The sequence below is a fragment of the Kryptolebias marmoratus genome, linkage group LG15 (assembly GCF_001649575.2).
Source record: "Kryptolebias marmoratus isolate JLee-2015 linkage group LG15, ASM164957v2, whole genome shotgun sequence".
NCBI lineage: Eukaryota > Metazoa > Chordata > Actinopteri > Cyprinodontiformes > Rivulidae > Kryptolebias > Kryptolebias marmoratus.
The window spans coordinates 33,741,649-33,756,794 of NC_051444.1; the positions used below are offsets into that span (position 1 = coordinate 33,741,649).

At 38.9% G+C, this 15,146-nt stretch overlaps 1 protein-coding gene across 1 annotated transcript in view; it reads right to left on the reverse strand.

Annotated features, from left to right (window-relative positions):
* Positions 1 to 1,801: 1,801 nt before the first annotated feature.
* The window catches only part of si:ch211-146m13.3 (junctophilin-3), a 35,155-nt gene continuing 21,810 nt past the window's right edge, over positions 1,802 to 15,146 (reverse strand). The window contains exons 4-5 of the mRNA XM_017439478.3: positions 5,452 to 6,698; positions 1,802 to 3,409 (exon numbers count right to left, since the gene is read on the reverse strand). Of these exons, the coding sequence (XP_017294967.1) occupies positions 3,329 to 3,409; positions 5,452 to 6,698 (1,328 nt within the window). The 3' untranslated portion in view covers positions 1,802 to 3,328. The remainder of the gene's footprint in view (positions 3,410 to 5,451; positions 6,699 to 15,146) is intronic.

Here is a 15,146-nt window from a genome sequence, read left to right on the forward strand (position 1 = left end):
AATACCAAAAGTCATAGCCCACATGGCACGAATGAGCTGAACGTTTTGATATATGAATGGTTGAAGTAGCTGAAAAAATGCAGAAGGAGATAGGTGCCGAAAAACGTACGGAATAGGGAAAGAATAATAAGAAAGAGAAATAGGAAAACAATGGTGTGAATGCTTAATAGCATTCACACCATTAGGTGTCTCTTATTATTCTAGTCTAGTAAAACAATTAACATTAACTCTTGGTCAAACGTTCACCTAAAATTGAGGTTATTTAAGGTTAGTTTTTTTAAGTGCCATTGGGTCAGTAATTTATTGTTAATGTCCTGAAGCGTACCGTGGTGTTTGGGGAGGAGATGGGCTGACAGACGTCTCCCTGCCCCCCAGGACTGGCTCAAACGGCAGGAAGACAGAGCAAATATCCAATCTCCAGTCCCCCTAGTGGTCTGGTGTATTTCCATTTTGAGGAATAAGTTTGCAGGGTTTTTTTCTAACTTGCTGGTGTTTTGGGAGTTTGTTAGTATTTTTAGTATTTGCAGCAGTTTTCTTTTACTTTCGTCTATTTACTTGATTGCAGCCTTTTTCTTTTGCTGCATGGTTTTCTTTGCATTTGGTTTTTGTGTTTGTGTGTTTTGGAGTTTGCATCATTCATGTGTTTGTAGTGTGCTTTGCTGTTTGCAGCACATTTCACCATTTGCTGTGCGTTTAGCCATTTGCACCTGTCGCCCACCATACTTATGAACCACTGAACAGATTTTAATGTTCATTAAAATACATTTTCAGGCATTTACATTTTGTGATATTTTGCAATATTGCATGAAAGTGCCCTCAACATCATTTACAAATATTTACAATTATTAATTCTTTCCCCTTTAGCTCCTACCGTGTCTTTGACAGTTCCTAGTTTTCTGACAGTCGTTGTAAAATTCTTGTTTGTAACTATTTTTATAATTTAAGGAACATCTCTAAGTTGAGATCATTTGTGTCACAGATGGAGATAGAAATGGATATTCATGTTTTTATTTCCTCCCATTTAGACTATTGTAATAGTCTTTTTATTTGTTTTAATTAAACCTTCAGTCTGTACAGAATGCTGCAGTAGGACTGCTGACTAAAACTGACAGAACTCCTCTTGCCTCCCTGCACTGGCTTCCTGTACACTTGAGGATTAATTTTAAAATTTCGGTTTTATCTTTCAAGCCCATGCTCCTAAATACATCCCTGAACTTATGGTTCCTTTAGTTTCATCTAGAACTTCAAGTCAAATGCTGTTGACTGTACCCCGAACCTGTTTTAAAACCTGTGAAGATTGCACTTTTCAGGTGGTGGCTCCGAGGCTCCGAGGCTCCGACTGTTCGCTCCACAGACATTTTTATTCAGACAGGCTAATGTTTTAATTGGCTTGCCTTTGTGAAGCACTTTGTTATCTTTGTGTCTGTGAAAGGTGCTATAGAAATAACGTTTTGCTTGCTTACTTACTTACAAATTTTGACCAAAACAGCCACAACTCTTCAACAACTTCCATTTTCATCATAGGATCAGTTTAGTTTAAAACTCATAAAAAGTGGAAGGTAATATGCAGTCCTTCAAAGAATCATTTTAAATGTAACTGCCACTTTTTGTTTTACTTCATGACCAACCAGCTAGTAGTTATATTATGTATATATATTAGTTAAAGGTATTTTACCTTTAAATTGTAATCTTTTACTTAACTTTGTGAGCACCAGTAAGCATGTTCTCATGCAGCAAGTTGTATAATTATCTTTATGAACTGGAATAACTTCCAACAGCAGCAATAATCACACCAGACTGCTTGATTTCAAACATTTCATTATTTTCTCAACATTAACTTTGAAACAACCTCATAAACCAAAGAGTAAGAAAAAGCATGCTTGGGCATGCAATGATGTCACAACATGATGATGCCACTGGGTGCAAGTATAAAACACACAGTAGCAGAGAGAGAGAGAGTTTTTCGTGTCATTCATAAACTTGGGGAGTCTCAGTATCCACTGAGAGTTAGAAGCTAGGGTTTATTTTACACAGCCCTCTGTCACGTCTCACGCAGCATTTTGTGTTTCCGTAGAAGGGAGAGACTCACAAATTGACACCAGATTGAGCAGGCTAAACAAACATGCTAAAAAAATAAAGAAAGAAATAAAATCTCATCCAGCTCAAAAAGTGTCTGAAATGACACAGTAGAACACCCCCCCCACACACACACACACAAACCCACAAACCCACACCCCCACACCCTACTGTGACGTCTCAAAAACAGAGGGATTCGGAGAGAGAGCAAACAGTGCATGCCATTTCAGGGTGATAAAGGAGGGGAAGAAGTTTGATTTTATTCAATTTCAAAAGTTTTTTCATCAGTCTGAATTTGGAATAAAGTTATAGAGGAAAACTTAATAAATACGAGGCACTCAGCATTCTCTCTGTTTTGCAAACTACAAAAAGTAACAAACCATTGAATAATAATAATGATACATCGACATATATAGTAGTGGTTATAACGTAACATAATAACAGTCTCAAGGCTGTACAGAGGGGAAAGGCTGAATCCTCCTCAGTGTGTCAGCGGGTATGTGTTTTATTCTCTGTGTGCAAATGTGTGTGTGTGTTGATTAATTCAGGCGTGTTGGCACTCGATTTCAAGAATCAAATGTGAGTCTGATCAGTCTGGTGATCTGGTTGGAGGTGAAGTTGAAACAGTGCTGATAACTGTCGGGATGGAGTGCGTACGATGAGGACAAAACCGAGTTAAAGGGATTAAAAAATGCACTTTTTCTAAACCCCACACAGTCTCATGCAACACTTGTGTGTGTTTGTGAAAGTTCAGAATGAAAAACAAAGAAAAAAGAATGACAGAGCCCTTTAAAATGGATCTACTCTTGCAGCATTGTTTTGAATGTAGCGCATAGTGCCAATAGAGATTGAAAGGAGGAAAGGTTCAAAATGGACAGTGTGCCGTGCTCTTGGTTAGCATAACCCTCATGATAACCAGGAAACGATAGTTGCTATATCTGTGTCATCTCCAGTCTGTTGGTGATGGACACCCATGCACGTGTGTCTCTGGAACTTCTTGTTAACGCTTACTTTGAAATCTTTTAGCCCATAGTTTCAATCTGAAAAGAAGTTTTTAAAAAGGGTCATTTTGTAGAAATGGAAACAGGCTTTACAGGAGATGAAAAGATCGGTAGCAACATTAGAAAGGCTGTGAAGTCAATCACTCAGGCTGTGGGCTCCTGTCCAAGAGGTCCGACGTCCATCTCTGTCTTTAATAATATAATATGTCATAGTTATCAATAAGTTTTTATTAGATTATACCTGTATAAGCTTAAATAAAGAAGTGAATGAAAAGAATGGCTACTCCAATATTTAGTAAAATGACCAAAACCACCAGAATAGAGCTGGAGCCCTAAAAGACAAGACAAAAGAAAAAAGACGTAGTTAGTCCAGAGGAAACAAGACAAAAACAGATGAAAATGTGAGCCAGTTACTTTTTTTTTCAGTTGATTTGATCAAAGTTTAAAAATGGCTACTAAAAAAGTGATCACAAATGGGCTGAAGCTTATCTTTATAAATCAAGGTGATTTGATGGCTGATATACAAGACCACTTTTTTAATAATTTATTTTTTACATATGTATTTTTTGTTTAACAAAAGATAACAGTTTTTATTTTATTTTATCATTCTCTTTTAATCTTTAATGGGAAAATTAATTTCTGCATTTTTTTGTATCACACATGAGCACACACACTAAAAAGCATGTCCATAAGCCATCCATTTAAATCAGGTGTTTGAAAGCAAGAACGCAGCTAAAAAATGCCCCCAGAGGAATGGCGTTTGGTTAAGGGCCTGTGAGGCTAATGGGGGTGGAGGCAGACCAGGGCACTTCACCCTCTCTGATTGTTTTTGGTGCTGGTCCAGGGATTTGAGCCTACGGCCTCCCAATCACAGACTCACCTCCCTATAGCCTCTGTGCCACCACTGCCCCACAATAATTGCTTATTATTTAACATTTTGTGCGATTTCTTGTGGTTAATATTTTGTTTGGACTTCAAAGGGATAGTTCTGATCTTTCAAAGTAGGGTCCTATGAAAGATTATGAGCAATATCTTATCTGGTGTAGACGGTTCTTTGAGTGACCTCAGTTAAGAAATGAAGTTTAAGTCTTACAAGACTGGCAAGCTAATCGCTACTAATCATAGTGAAGACAACACTAAAGTGGATTGCTGCTGTCTTAAAACAACTCAAATCTTTAAACTTTCAGTGGTTCATGCAAACACTGTTTTATAAACCTTTATACCACTGTCAGTTTCACATTATATGATTAATTACATCAAGAGCAAATAGCAACAGCTAGCTGTAGTACTTCAGGTGCAGTCTGGGTTATCACCTGCAAGAATATTATAATATTTTTGCCAGAATAACTGTTTAATGTGAAATTGACAGCGGGAAAAAAGTTTACAAAATTATGTTCACATGAACCCCTTTAGCTTTTTATTTGTTTTTTGGTTTTGGAGCAGTTTGAAAGCAGAAGCAGTTTTCTGTGGTCTTGGCTCCACTTCGAATAGATGTTAGCTCATCAGTATGGTCAGAATTAAACTGTTTCTCCAAACTGAGGTTGTTCTAAGAGCTGCTTACAATGATAAGATAATAACTGTTCATAACCTTTCCACAGACCTATTACTTAAAGTGAAATTTTTTTTTACATAATAAACAGTAACTGAGCTCCAGTCTGTAAACTGAAAGATTTTCAGATCAAACATGAGCTGTTATTTCATGCAGAAGAGTCTCTCATGTGTAATATGTAAAAACATTCTGTGGATACTGTAATTTCACTGAATTGTTTGCCTTAACTAAAACTCCAAATGTTATTTTTCTGGCCCTGCCTACACTACTCTGGATGTATTTTAAAACAGGGATTTTCTGCTGCGTTTGCACTTCCTGTCTATGTGCAAACTGATTTTATAGCAACAAAAATTGTGATTTTTAAACACTTTGTTTTTAATGAATCTGGACAGCCTTTTGAGACACATTAATGTAGCAGTCTTTTCTGCACAGACCACCATCACCTTGTGCTGTAGAAACAAAAAACAACAACAATGGATCTATTTTTACTGGGGGGGGTTTCCTGCATCTGTCTTACTTTATCTTGACCCTGTTCGATTACACTTGATTGTGTGCCAAAATCCTTAATAACTGAGAAGAAATTGTAAATGATGTCCATGAAAAAAACAAGCTATTGTTTTGGGAGAATTTTTAACTCCAGCTCAAAATTTTCAATGAATAACATGTTGCTCATGTGGATGTTCCCGCCACTTAGTGGTGTGGCAAGGATATCATAGCATTTTTGTTAGAATGTGCAGAAAAAGATTTTGTCATGTATAAACTAAGGAAAACATTAGTAGTAGGATTACAGCTACTCAGAATATGTTAGTGTGTGTCTGAACTCACTGAGTTTGATTTGAGAGTGAGAAGCTTCTCTTCCTGCTCCAGAGTGATGGGCTTCGATCTTAGCGGTGGGGAGAGCGTGAGGTCCCTGTGCAGCGGCCACTCCTCCAGCTCTGACCCCACATTCAGGTTGTCCAGCATCTGAACAGAGTCCACAGAGCCCTCCCGGACTGGCTGAAGGCCTCGGGATCGCAGCCTGTTGTTTTTGGGGGCAGGGGACTCCTGACCCAACCTCCGAGTCATCGGCGAGTCCGGACAGTGAAGCCTAATATCAACTGTGTAGTCGTTCATTCTCTCCTCATCCTGCTCTGTGAAGCGAGAGTGGGCAGGGTTCCACCTGAGGGTGCTTTCGGGAGTCCACCCTCTAGTGAGGCCATCTAGCATTTGGTCAGTTACTGCATGCTCGTTAAGCTTGTGGTTGGAGGGGTTGTGCTGCTTTAGATGGTGGTTGGCGTAGGCATGCTCTCGACCACTGCAACTGGAAGAGATGTGGTCCTTTGCATTGTGATTAGAGTTGATAAAATCCTGGGACCTGTGATTGGAAGAAGCATGCTCAGCAGTCTTGTGATTGGACATGTTATGTTCCAAGGCCTTGTGATTGGATAAAATGTGCACCTGTGGCCTGTAGTTGGAAGAAGCATGCTCAAAGGCCTTGTGATTGGTGGAAGAATGATCCCAGGTTTTGTGATCGGAGGACAAGTAGTCCCTTGATTTGTGATTGGAGGTGGCATGCTTGGACAGCTTTTGGTTGGACAAAGAGTGCTCCCATGCTCTGTGGGAGGAGGCGTGCTCCCAGGACTTGTGGCTGGACAAAGATTTCTCCTGTGTTTTGTGGTTTGACAGAGAGGCTTGCTCATAGCCATTGATTTGGGCTTCCTGCTCCTCCAGAAGCGACGGTGTGGTGGAACAGCTGCTGCCTCCTCGTTCTGGGTACATGTCATCAGTCCAACTGTTAGCGCCAGGCCTTGGCAAATCCATCACCCGCCCCTCTACCAACACCTGAATTTCAGCCCCGCCCTGATCATCCACAGCACTCTGTCGCATAAAGCAAGCATTTTTGGGGTGATGTGAGTGCTTTGTTGGGCTGTGAGGAGACAAGGTAGGAATGCTCAGCACAGGGCTGAAATCAGGTGTTATTACAGGCGGCGTGGTTTCTGGAGTGCACAGCTCTGGACTGTCTGTTCCTGTGGAGTTGACCTCATGATCTTTGCCCTTGGCATCCTGATGTTTGGGTGACTGACACTCGAGCCCTACATGAACAGAAGAGCAGCACCAGTGAACTGATCTGGCACCAATCCACAACCAAAACCAACAATATGAGTCTGAGTGTTATGGGCATGCTGGATAATAAACGGACACAAGACCTCATAACAAAACAAATCTTGTGCTACTGATTTACAGAGGGCTATAATAGTAAACTTTATTTAATTCTCAAAGGCTAATTAAATGTTTAGTTTTTATTGCAAGGTTAAATATGGGTTCCATGCACAGAAAATACACTTATTGAACAAAAATATAAACACAACACTTTTGCTTTTGCTCCCATTTTCAATGAGCTAAACTGAAAGATCTAAGACTTTTTCACACATCGTGCTGTGTGCACGATGCCATAAAACTGTACTGTGGCCACGCATACCTGTGGAATAATCATGCAACTTGATATGGCACACCTGTGATGTGGTTAGATTTTCTCAGCATAGGAGAAGTGCTCACTAATTACACAAATTTGTGAATAATATTTGCTTGACTAATTTTAACACAGCAGTTCTCTGGAAAATGGATTGATGCACAATAGAGGAAGCGAAGCAACAACTAGTTTAAATATAGGATACTAAAACAATTACCATAAATGTTTTTAAAATTTTTACTGACGTCTAACTAATTTATCCTGAAGATAATTACTATGTACCCCCAAAATTGCAAAAAATTTAATGTTGAATGCATCTGTAGAGTAATGTAAACAAAGTTGTGTAAAATAATTAGTTTAATCTTTAAAATGTTTACAATCAAGCAATTAGAAATAAGTTGTTTTGTTAAAATCAAAATAGCACTCGAATTAAGGAATAGTTATTCTTTTAAAATAGAATTTACTCACCTAACAAAGAGCACTGCAGCATTTGATTTAGTGCTTCCTTTCCTAAATATTTTAACAAATTGATAACAACAGATGTTTATTGATCAAACTGCTGCAAAAAGTTTAATTATGTTGCTACATTTTGTAGAAATACACAGATATACATACAGTTTTTCCATAATGGAATGATTATACAACATATAACTTCAATAATTTTTTTAAACTTATTCTTTATTGATTTTCAACACATAAAATAACAATACATTAAATAAAATACTAGGTATATAACCAATAATGCTCACTCCGAGGACACAGTAATAACGTATAATATAAGTGAAAATAAAGTACAATAAAATGAGTAACAGGTTAATAGTGACCACCAGCATAAGTACCATCTGTATTGCTTCCAGAGGTAATTTCACATCATGTAGTGTTCCATGCGTTGTGCCCCTCCAGACTTCACTGATATAACAGGGAGTATAACGGGGCCACATTGTTTCTCCAAAAAAAAAAGTTTTTCTGAAGATGTAATCTGCTCCATTTGATAAATGTCCCAAACTTTTCGATCTACAACAATCTCAGTGCACATCACCTCCCATATAGTCTGTGATATAGCCTTGTTCATCTCTTTTTTATGTGTAGTGAAATATGCTGGTTCATGATTGAAAATTATGGGCAGAAACTTGTGCCATCAGACACTGAATTGGAATTGCTCAAACTGAATTTGTATTTGTGTAATTTGAAAATGAATTTCACTAAATTGAAACTGAATTCATTTGCTTTGAAACTGTATTTCATTGTATTTAAAATTCAGTTTGACAGCTGTCATTTTCAGTTCTATAATTCAATTTCAATTCCCAAATCCTGTTTTTTGTGTCATACATCCAGGTCCTGGAGAAAGCCACGGAGTAATGGAACACAGATTGACAGATTTATGTTTAACATCAGTGAAACTTCCTTTACAGAAATGTAGACATGGTTCAGTCCATAGACATTATATACGTATGCTGGTTGTCAGCCTTGATTTAAAGGAACTCAGTGTTTTGGCTGTTTTGCAGTTTTCTGGAAGTTTGTTCCAGATTTGTGGTGCATAGAAGCTGAATGCTGCTTCTCCATGTTTGGTTCTGGTTCTGGGGATGCAGAGTAGACCAGCTGCAGCTGCAGCTGTCTGATTGATTTTTTTTTTAGGCAGACCAGTGAAGACACTGTTGCAGTAATCAATGCAACTGAAGATGAACATGTGGATGAGTCTCTCTAGATCTTGTTGGGACATTAGTCCTTTAATCCTGGAGATGTTCTTCAGGTGATAGAAGGTCGTCTTTATAACTGTCTTTATGAGGCTCTGAAGGTTCAGGTCTGAGTCCATCACTACACCCAGATATCGCGTCTGATCACTAGTTTCTAACTGTTATAACTGAAGCTGCACGCTGACTCTTCATCGTTCCTCTTTAGGTCCAAAGATACTTACTTCAGTCTTGTTTCTGTTCAGCTGGAGAAAGTTTTGGCACATCCACAAAGCAAATTGACTCAGTTTAAAACCATAAAATTCTGTTTCAATTCAGTGAAATTCATTTTCAAACCACTGGATTCAAATTCAACTTAAGCAAATACAGATTCAATTTGAGCAGTTTAAATTCAGTTTCAGATGGCACAACTTTCTGCTCATAGAAAATATGTCATAAATCCAGAGATGTAAAGAGTACTAAAATAATGTACTTTAGTAAAAATACTGTTACTCTGCTGAACTTTTACTGAAGTACAAGTAAAGTTTTTGTGTAAAAATGTACTCAGGTCAAAGTAAAAAGTAAATTATTCAAAATGTATTTTGAGTATAATTTACTTAGTTACTTTTATTTTCCAGCAGGAGGACGTTTCTCCTGTGATGTACAAAGGACAAGAGAATTTTTTTTAATGAGCTCTTAAATTAAATAAAAAGCCTCAGTTTAGGCAATTACAAAATCAAACATGTCCACACAAGATAATAAAAACACGTAGAGAATATAAATTGTCATTTCAGTGCGGGATGGTTTGCACATACTAACCTGTCTAAGAACAAAACATGTTAAACAAAACACAAAACAGGTGGAAGAAAACCTCTTCTATCACCTGCCCTGCTCTAGATTCATTTTTGTAGCTTGTAGCTCACAGACTTACAACAACATAAACATGAAGGTGTGAATATATATCATGCTTATGTTATAGTTCAGTTTTTAAAAATAAATGTTCATAAGGTACTGATGCACAGTCAGTGGATTACCAGAGAGCTGAACAACAAAGTGAAGGATTTGTTTTAAGCTTGGTTAGATCACCATGGTAACAGAGACTGAACTCAGTTTTATCAGTAAGAACCTCTGATTCTGTTCACACATTTTCCATTTTATGCCTTAGATAAAAATAAAATCTGTGGCTTTTAGAAGATATTACCATCAGAACCATGATATAAACTGATCATACAGCCTCTTCAGAACAACTGGACCATCACTCTAACATTTATACAGCAGCTAATTTGATGTGACTGTTACTACAATTTTTTTCCTAATTCAAACTCTAATGGCTGGTAATTTTACTGGAACATTCCTAACATAAATTAAACAAAACTTTAAACACCTGGCATTGCAGTAAATCATTAGCTGATATAATTTGACAACTGTGATTACAGTTATCAAAAAAAAGAAATTATTTCTATTTATCCTCAATAAATTTAGTATTATTTTTCATTTGGCCGTATGTTTTCATTTGCCCAGCACCCATCTACTTATTGATTCTCTGACATGTTTTTACTGTGAGTTTGGGTGACTATGGATCAGTGGTTAGAGCAGTCATCCTCAAACAAGACAGATTAAGGTTCGATTCCACCAGTATGCCACATGTCAAAGTGTCCCTGGGCAAGACACTGAACCCCTCACTGCCTTCAATATGTGTCCCATTGGCATATGAAAGTGATCTAAAAGCAATGATTAGACTCTATACAATGATTTATTTTCTCTTCCCAGAGTTGAATTCACATGTTTACATTCATATTGTTTTTTACTCAGTAACAGATTGGATTTTAAATGTAACCAAGTTTAATACTTAAAATAAAACATACTGCAAATAAATTAAAAGTACAGCTATTTCAAATGATATAAAAAAGTACAAAGTAAACAAAATTATTATTCAGTTATAGTAATGCAAGTAAATGTAATTTGGTACTTACCACCTCTGCTTATATTATGTTTATAATTTCCTTATCTGCATTTCACATTTGTATTTCTATTGAAAATCTTTCCATAGGTGTAGGTTTTAGAAGCTTTTCCCATTTTTTATTTGTCATTAGATAAGTTCTTAGTTGTAAATATCTGTAAAAAAAAAGTTTAAGAGAGGTGAAAATTACTTTTCAATTGCACAAAGGTCTTAAAGTTATTGTCATTGTCAGCTGATTTAAATAAACCAGTCCATGGTTTACCCATTTTTTGAAGCCAATATCCAGATTGCTAATTGTGAGGGTCTTCATAAATCTGATACTTGATAACAGTAAGATCAATTTCGGAAGCTTAAAGAAGGTATTTTTTTCAAGACTTTAAGAGCGATCTTTTTCTAATCAGCCATTCCATAATCAGTAAATCCATAAAAGGTACAATCTGCAAGAGTTCTGGATACATACTTTTCTCAATATTAAGCCAGCTGCTGTGAGTGTCATTTGGTTTATTTAGGCAGCTAGCAAGTAGAACCTAATATTTGGAAATTTAGGATCTCCATCTGACTTGTGGAGTTGTAGTGTTAGGATCTGGGTTCTGTGAGTTTCTTCTTCTCCACCCCTTCCCCTCTTAGTTTATTTCCTCCTCCCTGCAGGTGAGATCCACCCCTGCTCTGCATGGCTGATGCCCATGGGTGTGGTTTTCTCCTCAGTGCTGCTCTACACACCTGCAGCTGATTCTTCCCTGATGACCTGCAAGCTTTTTAAGCTGGGCTCAGACCAGTATTCAGCACCAGTCTTGACCTAACTTGGTGATACTTGGCTCCTGTTTACCTGTGTAAAAAGAACTTGAGTTAATTTCTGTGAGTTTTTTTGTTGTGACTTAGCCTGTGTTTTTCCTTCCGCGAGTGTTTTTTTTCTGCAAGGATTTTTGAGAGACTGTTCTCTGGTGTTCATTCCCTCTTCAAGTGTCCACCTGGAAAGCCCTGCTCACTCTCAATCTGGTAGTTACTGTAGCTGGACTCACCTGCTTCCTTCCCCTTCCCATCGTGAATCTCATCTGTCCTCTGCTTGGTTTGGCTCCTCGGCACCCAGACTTCAGTTGACCTTCCCCCACCCTCTCCAAGCCCCTGCATCAGCACTTAAAGTAAGCTGTTTCCATTTCTATCAAACATACCACCAAACATCTCTTTGGTTGAGTCCTAATTACTAGTTTCCTTTTCTTCTGCAGCAAGACAGAACTCAACTCCCCAGATCCTTAATAAACCTTATTGTTTTGTTTTTCTGTCTCAGAGTTTTGGTTATCAGCACTTGGGTCTGGCTGCACTTTATAACAGAACAAACTGGCCAGGTTATGGATCCAGCTGACCAGGACTCTGTTCGCTATGCACTCTTCCAGCAGGGTATTGACCTTGGTCAGCATTCTAGTTCTATCCAGGAACTGGCTGATAACTATGAAGCCTCAGCTCAAAGACTGGGTCAGCTTTGTTGAATGGTTCAGACCTTGGAGGCAAAGATTTCTCAATTACTCTCACAGACCGCTGAGGCAACACCGCCTCCTCCCTCTATCCTGCCTTGTGAGTGATAAATCCAAACCCTGAACCTTTTTGGGGGGACATGAGAAAGTGTGAGGGCTTTTTGGTTCAGTGTGACATAATTTTCAGTCAGTCTCCCCAGGCCTTTTTTATTTCACATCCGTCCGTCTAGAGTTGCCTTTATTGTATCAACCCTTAGAGGCTGTGCGTTGCAGTGGGCTGAAGCCTTTGTAGTGACCCATCCCCTCCCTGGTTTAAGTTACCGGGATTTCATCCGTGAGTTTAAGAGAGGACTAGTCTACCCGCAAGTTATTGTCTATTACACAGTTCTTGGTAGATTTTCACATTTTGGCTGTTGAGTCCAAGTGGGATGATCAGGCACTAAAAGAGGTTCTTAAGATCCTTAAATGATCTACTGAAGGATCAGTTAGCTACCGAGATGACCCTAAGAGTTTGGACGAGCTAGTCACACTATAAGTCCAAATTGATAACAGGCTACATAAACGACAGAGACAGAAGCGGGCAAGTTCTAATAGTTCATCTAGTTCCCATTGGTATGCAAGATCGTTTGAGCAGAGTACTTGCCTTTTTCCTGAGGCATGCTCAGCTCCATCATAGGACCCTCCAGAAGAACCTATGCAAATAGGTAGAACTAGGTTATCTCCTGAGGAGAGGAAACACCGATTTAGTACTAAGTGTTGCATTTATTGTGGAAACCCTGGACACTTTATCGCTGCATGCCCAATCTGTTTAAACAAACAAGCTCACCAGTAGAGGAGGAATGCCTGGTGAGCTCAATTCCTCCAGAAAGCATTCCTCAATGTCTTCTGCCTGATAAGAAGTTGCATAACACTGAGACATTTTCATGTCAGGCCCTGGTCGACTCGGGAACAGAGGAGAATCTACTACATGTGGAGCTGGTTAGACAGCTTGGTTTAGAGATCATAGAGGTTCATCCTTCCATGTCAGTCTCTGCTATTAATAGCAGCCAGACTGCTAAAGTAACTTGTCAAACAAAACTAATAAAGGTTATCACTTCTGGCAATCACCACAAATTTATTCATTTTTTGTTGTGTGTTCCCCTCAGTTTCCTGTTGTCTTTGGTTACCCCTGGTTAAGGGTTTATAATCCCCAAATTAACTGGGCAGAACAAAGAGTTGAGCATTGGAGTGATTTTTGTTCTGAACATCGTTTGAAGTCTGCCTCTCCTTCTGTTGGACTCATTAAGGGTCAATCCGATGCACCACCAGATTTATCTAGGGTTTCCTCTTGCTATCATGACTTGGCAGCATTTTCAGCAAGGATAGAGCTCTACCTCCACACACACCATACGATTGTTCTATTGAACTTATACCCGGTTCTTAGTTTCCCTCAAGTCGTTTGTATAACCTGTCCAGGTCTGAGAAAGACACCGTGGAGAAATACATAACAGAATCCCAAGCTGCAGGCATCATTTGTTTGTCGTCACCTCCAATGGCTGCTGGTTTCTTTTTTTTGTTTCTAAAAAAGATGGGTCATTTCACCCCTACATTGATTTTTGTGGTCGAAATCAGATAACTGTTAAGAACAAGTATCTCTTACCCCTCATTAGTTCAGCCTTTGACGCGCTTTATCGTTCAAGGGTTTTTTTGGACGTTAGATCTGTGTAATGCCTATCATCTTGTTGGGATGAATGGAAGGCAGCGTTCAAACCTCACCTGGGTCACTTTGAAAATCTGGTTTTGCCTTTCGGCCTCACCAACGCTCTTTCGGTGTTCCAGAGTTTAGTCAATGAAGTGCTAAGAGACTTCAATGAACGGTCTATGTTTGTCTATCTAGATGACATCCTTCTTTACTCCCAGAATCTTCCTGAACATAAAAGCCATGTCAAGATGGATCTCCGTCTCCTAGAAAACAGATTGTTTGTCAAGGCTGAGAAATGTGACTTTCACTTGGACTCTATCTCTTTTCTTGGTTACATTTTCGAGAGTGGGCAGGTGAAGCTGGATAATGAGAAGATCTGAGCTGTAGTCGAATGCCCCACCACTTCAACAAGAAGACCTTCAATGCTTCCTGGATTTCGCAAATTTCTACAGACGCTTCATCAGGAACTACAGTATTGTTGCTTCTCCCCTCACCAAGTTAACTTCTACATCCAAGGTTTTTTCTTGGAACCCTGATGCTCAGAAGGCATTTTTCCAACTCAAGAGATTATTCGCTAATGCCCATATTCTGACTCAACCAGATCTTGACAAGCAGTTTGTGGTCGTTGGAGCTGTCCTATCCCAGAGAGAAGATACCTGTGGTAAGATGAAACCCTGTGCTTTTTTTCTTGTAAATTCTCTCCAGCAGAAAGAAACTATGATGTTGGAAACCACGAGCTACTTGCCATAAAGTTGGCTCTCGAAGAATGGAGGCACTGGTTGGAGGGAGGTTGCATTTATGGTCTGGACTAATCATAAAAATCTTGAGTACCTGCAGAACACGAAGAGACTGAATTCTAGACAAGCCAGGTGGGCTTTATTTTTTGACAGGTTTAACTTTGTCTTTTCCTATCGTCCTGGTTCTCATAACATTAAACCAGATGTTTTCTCGAGACCGTTCTCAACAGAAGAAGACCCTCCCCAACCAGAGCCCATATTACCATCCTGTGTAATAAGAAGCCTGGTTTGAGAGATTGAGTATAAGGTGCTAGCCTATTGGGATAAAGAAACCATACCAACAAGTTGTCCTGACGGTAAACGTTTTGTTCCTACCGCTCTCCGAGCACAAGTTTTCCAGTGGGGTCACTCCTCCAGACTGGCATGCCACCCTGGCATAAATCGGACTATTAAAAGTATTCTGAGATGGTTTTGCTGGCCTTATAAGGACATAAAAGAATTTGTGCTCACCTGTCACATCTGTGCCCGTAGCAAAACCTTTCATCATCCTCCTT